The 15,603-nt window shown below is 41.5% G+C and overlaps 1 protein-coding gene across 1 annotated transcript; it reads right to left on the reverse strand.

Moving 5' to 3' along the window:
• Positions 1-735: 735 nt before the first annotated feature.
• Positions 736-15,378, reverse strand: gsg1l2b (gsg1-like 2b). Its single transcript, XM_085760958.1, has 5 exons — positions 15,065-15,378; positions 14,158-14,205; positions 11,656-11,808; positions 4,104-4,215; positions 736-1,395 (listed from the first exon to the last, which is right to left on the reverse strand). The coding sequence occupies exons 1-5, from the start codon at positions 15,366-15,368 to the stop codon at positions 1,095-1,097; spliced, it is 918 nt and encodes a 305-aa protein (XP_085617084.1). The 5' UTR covers positions 15,369-15,378; the 3' UTR covers positions 736-1,094.
• Between the last annotated feature and the right edge of the window lie 225 nt (positions 15,379-15,603).

The raw sequence follows: 15,603 nt of genomic DNA on the forward strand, positions 1-15,603 counted from the left end.
GAGTTTTACTGAGGTGTCATATTGTTTTTCACTTGTTTTGGGTTGGCATTTTAAAAACTTGAGGACTCAAAAATAAACCGATTGGATTTTAGAGGTCAAAGGTCAAGGGTGTTGTGACCTTTGTCCTTGAAAGAACTTCAGATTTGGCACAAACATTCACTTGGAGCAAAGGAACCACAGTTTTACACAAACCATAGTTATGTATAATATCCATATAACTCTGTGTAACCTGAGTGGTGGAGCCAGAAGACCACAGGAGGTGATGCTAGTTTTATTCGTCATGATTTAGAACAGTGGTTCCCAACCTTTTTTGGCTTGTGACCCCATTTTGACATCACAAATTTCTGGTAATCAATTACTAGATTACTATTCAGGCTACCCCATTTGAATTCCAGGTGACCCCACGTGGGGTCCTGATCCCAAGGTTGAAAAACACTGATTTAGAACTATTTGCTGTAAGATAAAGGTGTAAATGTTGCTAATGAAGAAAGTTAGTTGTCTCCCAAATGAGACCACAGAACATTTACTATGAAACAGTATGATTTGGAGAAAAAAAATAATTTTTTGAAACGTATGATCCTGTCACTCTTTAGTAGTATCCTACAAGGCAGGAAGTAGGCTGAGAGGAGGCCTTCAGTGAATGGAGCAGCAACAACTATCTATCTATCTATCTATCTATCTATCTATCTATCTATCTATCTATCTATCTATCTATCTATCTATCTATCTATCTATCTATCTATCTATCTATCTATCTATCTATCTATCTATCTATCTATCTATCTATCTATCTATCTATCTAAATATGTTGTGTGTTGTGGATGATTACAGTAATACACTGGAAAACTAGTTCAACACCTCCACTATAAAACTATATCTAAAAAAAGGAGTAAAAACAGTAAAAAGAGGCTCAGCAGTTTCCTGTTGAAATAAGCAGCTGTTAACAGATAACACACTGACAGGCTCAGACTGTGGCAGACGTTGTGGAGTTTCTGTCACTGGATGAAAAAGTTCTCAGCTGTGGTCTCATTTGGTTTTCAGTAATTATCCATCATCATCACACTCCAACATAATAATGACACAGTGTTGCTGCTCTAACAGTACTCCTCCCCCTGCGGATCGGGCAGGTCGTTGAGGTCTAGAAAGATGGAGGTGTTGGAGAGCTTGCGGCCGTTGGACGACAGGTCCAGCAGCTCCTCGGCGGTGCTGGGGACGGAGCTGATGTACATGTCCCACACCTGCTCCGGAGAGTCCAGCTCCAGCAGCTTCTGCTTGATCTTCAGGTTCTTCTCGATGTTTCTGCGTTTGTGCTTGAACTCCAGGATGGTTTTGGTGTAGCGGTTTATGGTGGTGACCGAGGACGCCATGCAGGCCGTGAAGGAGCTCCATGCCAGACTACAGCAGAGAGACAAAGAGGCAAACCGCTGCAATATTACTGTAATTTACATGTATCAATTAATTTTAAAAAAAGAAAAAGATCCTGGAAGACCTGATTATATAAAAATAAAGACTAGATAATAACATAAAAATGCTGCTTCATGATCAACTGAGGAAAACCGGAAGAAAATGTTTTCTTATCTTATCTATTACAATAGATTATCAAAATGGTTGTTTTCTTCAAAATGCCAGATGATAATCTCCATCTGCAGGTTGTCTCATTATTTTATTATCTTGACATAATAATTAGCCCCAGCTGTCAGAACCACTGTTGTCTTCATGAAGTAATAATTAAAATGTGACAAGGGAAACAAAGGTTAATATGACGAGTGACCATAAAACAAAGAAGATAATAAGAAATAATGGCAGTGTGTTTTGAAGACATTATACAGTAAACCTATTAAGTTTCATGAATATGAGGACATGTTTTTTACAGTGTGGAGGGGGTCACCCACCAGTTTGTCATGTCCACATGTCCACTACACTACATGTGCACAACAAAGCATGAGCTGGAAAACCATCTTGTTATTCTAGATCTGATGTTGACATTTAGAGCTGATTTGTAGCGCACCTGTGTGGAATACATAAAAGATGATTGATTTTGTATGTGTGAGAGCATAGTGTCACTATGCTTCTTTGAAGTCAAAATGGAAATGCAATTTAATAACAGTCTGAAAATGGCATGTGACAAATCTGCTCTACAATGGTCAATATTCAAATGCAGGACTGACAACAACGGTATGTCAATGTCAGCTCGCTACTTTAGGGTCAATATGAGTGTAGCGACTTAAGCCAAAAGAGCCGCTGAGAGACTAAGCATGGGCCGGTTGTCAGACGCGCTATCAAAAAGAAACTCACTGAGATTCAGAACTAAAGATCAAAGTGTTTATTAACCCAACAAAATAGGTTAACTCATAATAAAGTGTACAAACTAAGGCAAAGTAATCCAAAAAATAGCGTAACTATAGCGGTCAACAAAAAGTAAGGCAACCCACGCTCACCCCCTCTCTCTCTCTCTGAAACAAAGGAAAAGCAACAGGTGAACATAAGTGCTAAACCCCGCCCATAATGACGTGACCCGCTACTGAAATAATAACATAAACTAAATCATATTCAAAATAAACAACACCAAAACAACCCTTAAACTTAACTAACAGAAAACCCAATTCATGGCTCCTACAATGAGAATGAAAATATGATCTGTCAAAACTTCCATCAAGGCAGGTCTTCAGTTAGGACATCACTTCCTTGTCACTTGACTTGTTTGTCTGTCACTGGGACAGTGGCTATTGATACACTTTCCTTAGTACACTGAGATCTGCAAGACGATGCTTTCCTCACTCTATATCACAGTGAGGACCTGAGTCTGGCTTTCAAAGGTTTAAGATGGACCAAGAAGCAGTGTAATTCCTGGCAATACACTGTCCATCCAGAAGTTTCTCCATTGGTTTGGCTCATTTCTTGAAACCGAAATTACATTCTCAAAACACTATGGACAAACCTCCAAACCACTTGACAATTGTTCACAACAGAATTGAAGTAATTTAATCAAATTGCAAATCTCTCAGTACATCTTTGCAAATGATTAAGTACATTTAGCACAGATTCCAAGTGAATTGATCCTATTGATCTAAACTGGGGGGTCATATAGAAATGTATGGACGAAGAAATGGGAAGTCAAACTTTTGGATAGTCTGAGAAATAGGAAGTCTAACTGATGGGCGCAAAAATATAGAAATGTATGGTCGGAGAAATGGGAAGTCAGAGAAATAGGAAGTCGGAGAGACGCCATGCGCCCGTGTGACTGCTAACAGTTCAACACCTCAGAGGATCTTCTCCTTCACTGTGTGACCAGGGTAACACCACCTGCTGTTCACAAGCAGAACCAGTGCTCCACTGTCTTTTGTCATGAACAATACATGTTTTCCAAATTGCATTTAAATTGTGTCCACTGTAGCCGAGATTAAGGCTTCAACATTTGAGATTAAATGTCATTTTCATTTTCGGTTTGTTAGAAAAGTCAGCATAAGGATGTAAAATTGTGAATCACTCTGTGGAGTACAGGTGCATGTGAAGAACTTATTTCATGAATTAATTTGATGTTTTGATCATAGTTGGTGTTACAGTATGACATGTTGAAGTGTGAGGCATTAACTGCAGTAGGTTCAACGTGCTGCCAGCGCCGAGAGGCAGCAGAGACAGTGGCACCAGCAGAGTAATGTGCTGCTGTCAGTGGGTCCAGCATGAGAAAAATGTTTTATGTTACTATTCAATATCCACTTTCTTGTTGCAGATTATTTTCAGTGCAGTATCTTACTGTCAAAACAGCACTGTGCTGTGGTACATTATTCTCACACAAGCTCACCTACAGCGCAATCAGAGAAAGTGAGTCATTTCAAAGGTCATGAATAATTTTATTTTGAGGCATGATACACTAGATAAATATATAAATATATATATAAAAAGTTGTGCTTTTATCTTAGTGTCTTATAGCAACATAAATCTGGCCACGTGCTGGTGTTCTTCTGTTCCAGTGTACATTTGGTTTCACAGCCTGATTTAGCCTGTTTTTGACTTGTCTGAATTAGTGAACGTAATTGATTTTTTTTTTCTCACAGGTACCACAGAGTCTTTCTCTAATGATGTGCAGTCTGTCAAACACTCACATGTAAGACCAGCTGTAGTCCCAGGTCTGAGGTTTCCAGTCCTCCGGGCCCAGACTGACCGTGAGCTGAAAAGCAGTGGTGAACATCATGTGGGCCACCATCCCCAGCAGACCTGCCACACAGAGGAAGAGGTTTAGATCATCACACCGGGAGGGAGAAGGAGGCTGGACTCAGACACTAGACAGTGACCACTGTGGCTTCCTTCTGCTTCTAGACACCGTCCTCACCCAGGACCTCAAAGTGGGAGCTGAGGACTGTTGACCTTCTGTTTGAGCTTCAGCTTCTTCTCTTCCCTACATTGCATATTTTGTACATTCTAATATATATTATATAAAAAATATATTATATTCTTTGTTGCTTTGTGCTGCTAACTTATTTAATCCATCTTGCCAGTTTTCCGTTCCAATCACCAAAACAAATTCCTCCTCGCTGTATAACTCAGTTGTTTAACTACCTGGTGATAGATCATTCCTTCATTGTCAGTTGGACTGAAATTCTTTTTGCATCCCTGGGTTGCTCATTTAACAACAAAACATAGAACATAACAAGAAATATCATCAAAAATGACAAAGGCCCATTCACAAGGACAAAAACGACACTGATCTCCATGACATACAACATTAAACACAGGTAAACAAGTGCAAATCACACATTCTCTTTCATACAACCTCATACATTACAAGTTGTGCAGATTCATGGCCCTGGATTCATATTGCACTAATGAATCTGACTCAGAGTCAGATTCTCACTTCCCTTCAGTCACCACTTGGTGGCAGTGTTGCCCTAGTGTGAAGCTGAGGACGCACAGAAACACCGTGGAAGCCTGCATGCTCTCTGTGACTCCTGTAAGATTCCCCAACACACTCAAATAAGCGAACTAATCAATTGCCATGGTAACCTTGAGATGCGGCATGTGGCTTCTCGTGGAATCCGTGTCTTGTTATCTCGGTGCTGTGTTCAGTGTGTGTCTCAGCGGAGTTTAGAAACCATCAGGAGCCGATGGCTTCATTGTAGAATTCTCTGCAGGCCTACATTGAAAATAAAACTCTTATGTGATTCAACTTTTGCTGGATTCAGAGTCGTCTGCTTTGTTTTAGCTTTGAGGAGAGAGAGTCATTTTCCATTGAATTTATAAATTGTAAAGGTGTTTCTGTAAGACTCACACATCTAATGACAGAGCACAGCTGTAGATCTCATATTACATTAAAGTGAGGACTTAGAGGATGTCATAACTCGTTGGCTGGTTTGTTGATCAAACAACATAAACACTTTTTTTTTTAAAAGATTATATTTTTACCACATGCAAAATATCTAGTCTGAACCATTACCAGGCTAAAATCTGATTGTCTGATTGAAGGTCAGTGAATTTTATATTTGTTTCAGTGAACTTGGTCTGTGTTACCAAACCAACACATCGCAACAGTTACAATGAGAAAATGTAATTTTTTTTCCCACATTTATGCAAACTCCTGACTTCTGCATATTAATGAGACACATATAAATGAAGCATTACACATGCAGACAGGGCTGAGAGGTTCAGTTACTGCTGGACCTAATGGACCAGATGCAAGTGTCAGACTGGGAAACAGAAGGCAGTGAGGCCTGAGTGTGAGATGCTGCAGCAGAGGAAGAACTTTAACTCTGTCTCTGCTGTTATATACTGATACTGAGGATGGTGTCAGCTGCTGGACGTGTTGCCCAACCTTACAGATGTTAAATGAACACATCTTTTGCATTAAATCATGCTGGAGGTGAGGGAGGTTTTCTATTTAGTTTTTATATTTCTTAACTTTGTTGATTTCCAGACAGACAGTCATTACTGGAATAAGAGGAGTCAAGTTTGGACACATTTCACCTTGTCTGTTCCTGGCAGGGCACCAAAAGCATTTGGGCTTCAGTACAGAGGGAGGAGGTGAATTAGTCTTCTTAAGAACCTGCATTAATCAAAAATGTTTATCTTCATTATGGATCAAATGAACCTGTTTCATGTGAAAAGGATCTCAGCCCAAATTGTCACTATTTGCTTCACTCACACACAGTTTGGATTAACCCGATGACACACAACCTACAATTATACACTATCTTATTGGCCGCTGCTGGTGAACGTAGTAAAGCTTTATGTAGTAAGGAGATATTTCCCTCTAGAGCAGCAAGTCATTCCCTAATTATAATGACATGTGATGCTACACCTTCAGCTTGGGCCCCTTCAATCCCATGAAAAGTCACAGCATCTCTGTGACTCACAGTTTCTAGTTTTAAAGAGAGGATGTCCTAAAACAGCTGGGCTCTGTAGTTTTGCAGATATTACAGAAATGATCAATAGGCTGTTTCCCCCCCTTTATCTTCACTTTTCTCTCTACTCTCTCTCTTCTTTACAGTATATAACTGAGCAAAAGCGGTCCGTCTTTTTTCTTTCTTTCTCTCCCATCTCGCATGTATTTTTCTTTGCTTATACTCTTTCTCGAGTTCTAATTGTTCCAGTTCATACCCATTAATTCAAACATACATATCTACGCTCATACATACACAGATCAATTCATATACACTGCCCGTCCCAAAAAAAAGTCACACAATATTTTTTTTGTTGGACCGCCTTTAGCTGTGATTACAGCACACATTCACAGTGGCATCGTTTCAATAAGCTTCTGCAATGCCACAACATCTATTTCCATACAGAGTTGCATTCATTTTTCAAAGATTCTCAGTGGGGTTCAGGTCTGGACTCTGTGGTCACATTGGACCACATTTCTTCCTTGAAGATGTGTGTTGTTGTTAATATGTTGGACAGTTCTTAATCCAATCTCCTTAGATGTTTTATTTGCTTGATGCCAATAATTTGACCCTTCTGAAACAGATTAACATCGTCTCCACGACCACAGGATGTGTCTTCCAACATGGTTGTTTAACAAATGAGACTGGGGTGAGATAAGTTGTTGCCAGCTGAGACATAATCATCGATGCAGTAATTATCCAATGGGAGGCTCTTACCTATTAGCTTAGTTAAATCCAAGTGGTGACTTTTTTTTTGGACAGGCAGTGTATGTTCAGCACTGTTTAGCTCTTGTCTTTGTTGTCTTGTCTAACCCTTTAAAAAAAATGTTGTTTTTACTTGCATGTATTGGCATCACTTACTAAAAAAAGAAAAAGAAATAATCAATAGTTTAAACTATTCAATCAAAAGTTCATATTTTTGGAATTATAACAGTGTATTATTTAGGGACTATTTTCTGGCACAGATTACTGCATACATGAGTGTTTACAACAGCAAGATGGTTCTTGTAGGACTGTACACTCAAGATTATATGACGGCCATGAGACAATGTAACAATACAGTAGTATAAAATATAATTACATGTTTGCCACCAGGACAGATAAAAGTCCCAGGACACTGATGAGACACAAAGCAACAGATACAAAGACCTGAAGGGCTGCGGGTACAACCTACTGACTGCTTTAACAAGCCCATGAGATGGGCCAGGCTGCATCTCAATCTCATTTGAGACATGGGTTTGGTGTATTCACGTCCAACTTCAAGGAGGTGTGACCAAGATGTAGATCAAAAAGCCTCCGTACGGGGCATCGTATAACCCACTGGGCTGAGCAGGCGCCCTGTATACAGAGGCTATAGTCCTGGCTGCAGCCGGCCCCAGTTTGAATCCCCCAGAGGCCCTTTGCTGCATGCCATTCTGTGGGTGTAAAAAGTCACCACGCTCAGCTTCTTGAAGTCAGTGTCTCTTTATTCAGGTCATGCACAGAATCTCCCACAACAGAGTCATGAGAGAGGAGCTCCCCGAACAGAGAAAGTCAAGCTCAATGCAGAGTACTCATAAGACATGTCAAACTGCCTAGCAACGGCCACGTTATCGCTTACGTTGCAAGGGAGATGTTTTCGAGACCTCCACTATCTTCAAGGCCGCTTTGCTAATTAAAACTGGGCAAGTTCTGACAAAACTTTCCTGCAAGACAGGACACATGCTCACCATGGTCAATTATACAAGTAGTTCTGACCAGGCAATCTGATTGGTCAAGAAGAACGTGCTCAAATCAGCATGACGTCTGACTCATCACTAAAAATATTACACCGTCATGTTGTTGTATCCATCTCCATTGTAACCATCTATGGATTCTAATTGTATTTTTTTTAGAAACGTTGTGTTACTCGTGGAAATAAATCACAAACTATATCAACCTCCTGTAGAGTTTTCCTGTCAGCTGTTAAACTCAAATTTTAGAACAATTAAGTAACCATTTTTTAGTTAATATGCTGTAAACTGCCCCGTTTTAGCCCATAGGCTTTTGCCTTCCATATGTGTACAGTCAGAGAGACACTATTGTGAGTGGCTGCGGTGAAAATAAAATATGGCCTGGAGCTGAATATTTCGTTGGATGAAACGGAAGATCTTTGTTTTTCTGTCTCTCTTTTTTTGCAACTTTTGGGATTCAAAATAATGTGGAGTAATCGAAATGTTTGACTTTCCCCATCAGCTGTGTTGCGACGCGGTATTGATTTAGTTCGAGAAAGTCCGAGACCGTGATAAAACATTAACGTCAGCTCAGAGTTCATCATCTGACTGGGACTAGAAAATCCTTTCTGTTGCCAGGTCGTTACTAAGGGTCGGATTATTTGCTGTAGAGGTAAACTAGTTTCCATTACACATAGGAGTCTAGACGTGACTGGTTGTGTTTCAGGTAGCCTATTAGTCGAACATCATGTTTTCAGTAATGCAGTGATGCTTGCGGACCTTGGCGCAAGCACACCGGTCCTGACCGCATCACCGTCGTGCTCAAATGACGTTAAAGCACACCCTCTCGCGTAATATTGCAATACGATATTGAATACGGTACTCAGTATTTTTCCATCACATTCCATCTCTGTGGTCATCGTCACGTTAAGCCCTGCCTATGTAAAACGCCTGTTTCTGACTGATTCCTCAGTTTTCAGGGAATTGGAAGTCGGCTTCAACGGCTTCTTTTCTGCAAAGCAAAATGAAACCACTGGCAGCTTCGTCTGGGTTCAGCCAGGCTACCACTACAAGATCAAAGAGGACATGCTAACTGTCTAATATCAAAGCATTAGGCAGGAAAGGAAAACCTCTCAGTCAGGGGAGAGAGATGTGTAGCTATGTTTCATAGTGTGCGTTTTGAACGATTCAAAAGTGAGCACTAACCGCCACCATTATATGAAAATCTGTGGCCCCCCCTGGAACTCCAAAAGCGTTTTGATGACGCCGAAGGTTCTCCAAACCCTTACTTGGCATGACGGTGAGTAGAAAATTGGTGAATTATCAATTTTGGGTGAAGTATCCCTTTAAGTAAATTGAGATTTACCAGCATTGTAAATCAGCAAAGTGGACCAGAAACATTTGTTTGACATCACAAGAGTGATGAGTTGGTTCTGACGTTAATACAGCCAGTAGAGAAACCATGGTGAAGCTTGGTGCAAACACCTGTGCCTGAACAGACTGTATCTGGTAACGCATGCAGCCACAGATTTAGATTTGCTGATGCAGATTTTGTGTTTTAGGGAGCAAGACTGATCATAAAGTCCCTAATGATACTGACTCCAAGTACTTTAATTTAGGTTGTAGTAGGGGGTGGGGGTCACTTTGACCCTGTCCCGTCAGTAAAATGCTGCGAGTCATTGCAGCTGAGCAGGGGATCTGTTGCTGCTGATTCACTGCCCGGAGCATGGTGGTCGAGATCACTTCCACACAGCGGATTAGAGAGAAGGTCATTGTTAAATCCTTCACAGACTGCAAACTGAAATCTTCTCAGAGGCTGAGAGGCTGCAACCGGCCTTAACATGGGATTGGCCGGTTGCCAGCATGGAAATGGAGCTGAGGACTCAACTGCTTTCAAGTTGAACGGATGATAAAATTAATGTTTGTATCCTCTGTGTCTGTTTTTGAATCGGTCAGTTCCCCACTGGTTCTGACTGACAAGGTTTGACTGATGTCTGTGCGGGCTGCAGGAACTAATTAGTTCATTTTATCACTTTAATTCCAACAGGAACACAGACACCTCACCTGCTGGGAGCTGCTGTTGTTATATGAGTCCACCTCATTTAATAATTCCTTGCTCCCTGTGAGCAGCACAGTGGGAATAACACTCTGTGATGATAACCTGGACCATGAACCCTCAAAGATGTGTGTTATGGTATAATGTGTACAGGTGGTGCTTAGCTTGCACACCGTCACACAGTCCCTTACAGTACAGTAAACTGTGGCTGATGTGACGTCACAACATGCTGTGTGGAGAAAGTGCAGTTTTACTGCCGGCACTATCAAAGGGTTCCCAAACTAAGAAGAGAAGCAGAGAAAAAAACACTGTGATCATGGTTTATCACAGGTTTGAGCTTCTGCTTTACAAGTCCATGAAAAACTATGAGAGCGAGCAGGGAGAGGAACTGCCTCTTGTTTCTGCAGTCGCTCAGATTGTGAATGGCTTTGGTGAAACAGCACCCAGCTACAACCCACAGATGATACAGAACCAAACTGTTCTACCTGCTACACTGTGATAACAAGACCGGTTGTCATGAGTGGAGGACAATACTGTAGCACCAGAGGTATTCCAGCTGAAGCTCCATGCAGAGTACAGTTTTCATCTACATTCCCCATGTATGTGCACTGTGAATACAATTAAAATGGCAACATTAGTCACTAGTGCATAAAAGACAACAACACATTTGGTTGTCTTGGTGGTCGTCCATGTTTGTTGTCCAGCATCACGGTCAGTACCTTTGTCTGTAATTTTAAGTTGGATAACTTGTATTATCCTTGTGGCCAGTTGGCACAAAGACACCAGTTGACATCTGTATTTGTTTTGTCCTTTAAACGCAATATTTTACACAGGCTGTTATATTTTCCAAATAGTAATGTCTTCTATGAAAAGCAAGCCAACCCCATGTAATATAAAGGTACTGTAGATGTCCATGTGTAGTGTGATTATAAAGCAGCTCTAGGTTCTATTTACACTGTGAAAGTATCAAAGCCTCAGTCCACAGAGAAATGCACACAGCCTGGATTCAGAAACTGAGCCTTGAAACCAGCCGTCAGGACTTCCTGTCACTTTGTGATGTCACAATGAAGTAGTCACCAAGCCCCGCCCACCTGGACCTACCATCCAATCCTGCAGGATTTGTTTACTCTGAGTGTTTTTACAGATATCTCCAATACTTCTTTATTGGATCACTCAGAAAACAGTCAGCCAATCAGAGAAGAGGATCAGAGCCTCCTCTCTTCTGATTGGCTGACACTAACCTGTTGTTACTACAGCTCCAGAAAAGCCTGAGGGGGGATGGTATACTACACTGAGATGGTTTTTGGTTCTTAAAACCACAAATATATCTTGTTATGGATCAGTCAACATTGAAATTAAACACAGAAGCTTTTTAGGACAATTTTCCTCTTTGAAAATGTACCGCAAAATGTACACAAAAGCTTCAGAATCAACAACGCTTGTATTCCTTTACACAAAATGTGAACGGAAGTCAAAATCCAACTCAACGGACACCATCCAATCACATACTTCTTGTAACTGAACAGCCACTAACCTGAGAGCACGGTGAATATGGCAGCGAATGCGTTCAGCTTGAGGCCATCGATGACGTTACTGAAGTGACACACCTCTATGGACATGAGGATGCCCCCGGTGGCCAGCAGGAGGATGTACAGGCACTCTGCAACGATGCACAGCCACAGCACTCCTGAGGAGGAGAGAAGTGACGAGTTAGGAGGAGGGAGGAAAAGACATCAAGACATATTTATGTTGTGGGTGTGGGGATGAGCACAGTTCAGTGAATGATGGGGGGTGGGGGGAGATAAGGAGTAAAAGAGAGAAGTGATGGGGGTTGGGAGTTGAGAAAAATGTAGGTAAGCAAGGGCAACGGGAGAGGAAAGGGACGAGCAGAGAAGGAGGAGGTGGATGAGCAGTGACCCCCTCACCCATATCATTAACCTTCACAGTCAGAGGAAGGATATACGACTCACCAAGAGACACACAGCATCCTGAGCTCCTGGCACAGCGTACGTGGTACGGCTAAATATCAGTGGATTTAAAATCCTGTAAATGTAAGCTGTGGTGTAATTACATATATCACCTAAGGGCAGGTAGTTATTATGTGGTTCATTCATCGCAAGGTGGGCTGGAGTAATATGCCTAAAATATCCCTGTGTGAGTTATGAATAGAGTTACATCTTTCAGCCAAAAAAAAAACCTTTTTATCTTCACAAAATTGAATTTAGTTAAAGATGTTTGATCAAATTCAAAGTGAGAGGAAGGAGGGGACCAGACTTAGCCATATTTAAGGATGTTTCAGGCTTTAAACCAGCAGCAATTTATAGCTTTCCTTTATTCTGTCTCTATGTCTAATATTTTTAAAGACATGATGTCATGTCATGATGTGTCCTGTGTCTGAAGAACTAATTGTCTCAGGGTTTTCAGTAAGTACTGTACACCAGAGGTTCCCAACCCTCTCCAACTCAAAACCATCTTGAAAATGTCCAAAATGTCAGAGGCTCACGTTCAACATCTGAACATTCAGGAGTGAAAGAAAGGAAACATTGGTTCTTCTCTCTTGTTTGATGGTGAAAGATCATTTGTCGATTCACCATCTATCATTTGTCTTTGTTGTTAACCTGTTCCATTTTCATTCCCCAGTTTTTGCCATGCAATTAATCTGTTACCACACAGACTGAGATAACAAACAGGTATATGTTTGTCTATGTAAATTTGTGAGTCTGGACTTGAATTTTATTATTACAACTACAATTTGACCTGGACTGTGCATAATGCCCAATTAAAAATGCACCTGGACCTGACTTACTATTGTCGGTTTTAGTCTTTTCATTCAGTTTGCTGACAATAATAGAAATACAGAATTTAATTTAATCTTTAACAATGGAGCCTATGGGAACTGACTCAGATTCTAGTGGTCATTAGAGGAACTGCAGATTTTTGTGTATAATGAAAACTGACACTAGTCATTATGAATCCACTCAGTGGTATAAAAAGTCTTAATGAAGCTGTTTTTAGAAATCCACAATGTTGCTTTTTGTGAAGAGAGTTTGAGCCCAGCTTGTTGCTTTCACGCTGGTTTTCAATGGATCAGACACATTAGATGAGATGCTACTCAGAGCTTTTAGATGGACTAGTGGGTGGTTATTATTACCTTTGCCGGCTGTTTCTCTGTCTCCAGTCTTTATACTGATCACCATCTCAGCTTGCACATCGACACATTTCCAAAACAATCTCCCAAACCATTCCTCTGAATAAATCCATTACTGTGACTGACACGGCAAACAGCTGACTGGGTGATAAGGTGAGAGCTCAGTCTGATAATCAGGCTGGAGGAGCTGATTAGAGATGGGACGGTGTGGAGGCGATTGATTTTATTGAGACTCCACTCAACTAATTTCCCAACAGTGAGAGTGATCATTTAAACCACAGCTCCGTCGTGTCACTCCACCGACAACTATTGATCCTGCCACAAACACAGTAATGAGGATGATTTGGCCACAGCTTGTTAGCATCGTTTCTCTAGATGTAGAGGATGAGGATTTGTTTGTTTGAAGGAGGGACACTAGAGACACTCAGAGACTGAAGGAGTAGACACAGCTTTCACAGGACAGAGGACGCTCTAACAGGTGTGTGATTAATAGAGGACAAACCTCCTGTCAGCATTTCACCACAGTGACAAAAGCTTTTAACTGCCCACTCCAGTCAAACAAGCACTAAGCAGCTTAGTTAGAGCAACCAGGAAGCAGCGTGTGTTACCAATGAGCTGATGGTGAATTAAGGCTTTCAGATGAAAACCCTGTAAGAGGTTTGTTTTTAGCCTCCCATGACTCTCACACCTCTGTGTAACTTTTTCTTCAAAAAAGTCTAAGTCTTGCTGCTTCAGTCTCTGCAGGAATGAGCCAGCGTTGTGTGTTTTTTCCTGCAACAGTGAGATTGCATTGCATTGCCACATGCTCATAAATAAGTGAGTGGATGCATGATTTTTTCCATGTCAAGTCATTGACAAAAATGTGTGAATTTCATAATGTATTCTTACCTCTTTCATTTGAAGGTGCAACATAGAGGAAACTTCTGCAGTTCTCACCTGTGGGAGACAGGAAACATGTCACTGATACTGATTCTGATACTGCTGCAACAGTGGGGAGACCAGGAGGGTTATAACCTATAACAAATCCCATTTTGGCTACGTAGAGAAAAGTCAAATGTGCTACAGCTATTCACACTCTGCCCTGATCCATTTCCACAGAATTAAGGGTGACAATTTCATTTAGTCTAACACAATAAAACTATGATTTACATTTAAAGATCATCATTTGATCTGATCCAGTCTGTGGAAGGATTTCATTTCAGTGTTTGTGCAATAACAAGCTCCACCGCCTCTCCCAGTGTCACCACACCTCAGATCCAGAGTGGAGCAGAGAGGTATAGACCAAAGATTGACTGTTAGCTCCACAGCTGCAGAACCAGAACAAAACAAGCTGCTGGCCATCTGATTAACCAAGAAACATGAAGTTAATTAGCCTGGTAATTATAATTTAATATTTTGAGGTATTTGTGAGCATTTTCTCTGTTTTCAGCTTCTCCCATGTGGATATTTTCTGTTTATATGATTGTCATATTAATTATATTATTTGGATTGTTACTAAAACAAATAAAGAAACTGAATATGCTTATTTTATGGAGCTTTGATGACTAAAGTCTTCTAAATGAGCACAGACACCTGTTTACTTGATACCAGTTTTTTTTTTCCTTTTTAAATGTTGCATGCTCATTTCTGAGATTAAAAATAATCCAGATCATTTAAAATCAAAACCAAAGCAGGTTTTAGATGTAAAAAGCTTCCTGAGGCGAAACTTTAACTGAATTCATGGTTATTGGATTGTTCTGTCTCCTTGACGCACAGCCCGCGCGCTCCGCTCCGGTCTCCGGTACTCACTACTCACCGGTCATGTTTATGTTCTGCTCGCAGGACAGCCAGATCCCGGTGTGAAACTTCCTCATCACGTACTTGTCCTCGCCGGTCTCCCAGATGTACTGCACCAGGCGCGTGTCGTTGATGTTGGAGCTGTTGAACCTGATGCAGAACGACTGCTTGGTGGCGGTGACCGGACCGGTGCAGAACGGCTTCACCACCTTCCGCGTGCCCCCGCACCAGTAGCTGGTGGTGAGCGCGGACACGGCCAGGAACAGGGACAGGAAGTTCAAGGTGAGAGCCAGCGACGCTCTCCGCCGCCGGTCGATCCCCATAGCGGCGACTGGAAGAAGATGCCTCTAAAAAAACTTAATCCTCCGCTTTGCGTGACGCTGGATTCCGGGGACTCCTCTTTAAATCCTCACAGTCCGGTTGTTACTCCGTTTGTGTGTGTGTGTGTGTGTCCGCGGCCAATTACCGCGGCGCGTCTGGTCCGAGCACTGCTCCTCGCACATCTGCTGCTCCGGCACGCTCACTCTCTCATTTTGTACCCCCTCCCCCGTACCCTCC

Source organism: Trachurus japonicus, chromosome 19 (genome assembly GCF_045865225.1).
Source record: "Trachurus japonicus isolate A0001 chromosome 19, Traja_1.0".
NCBI lineage: Eukaryota > Metazoa > Chordata > Actinopteri > Carangiformes > Carangidae > Trachurus > Trachurus japonicus.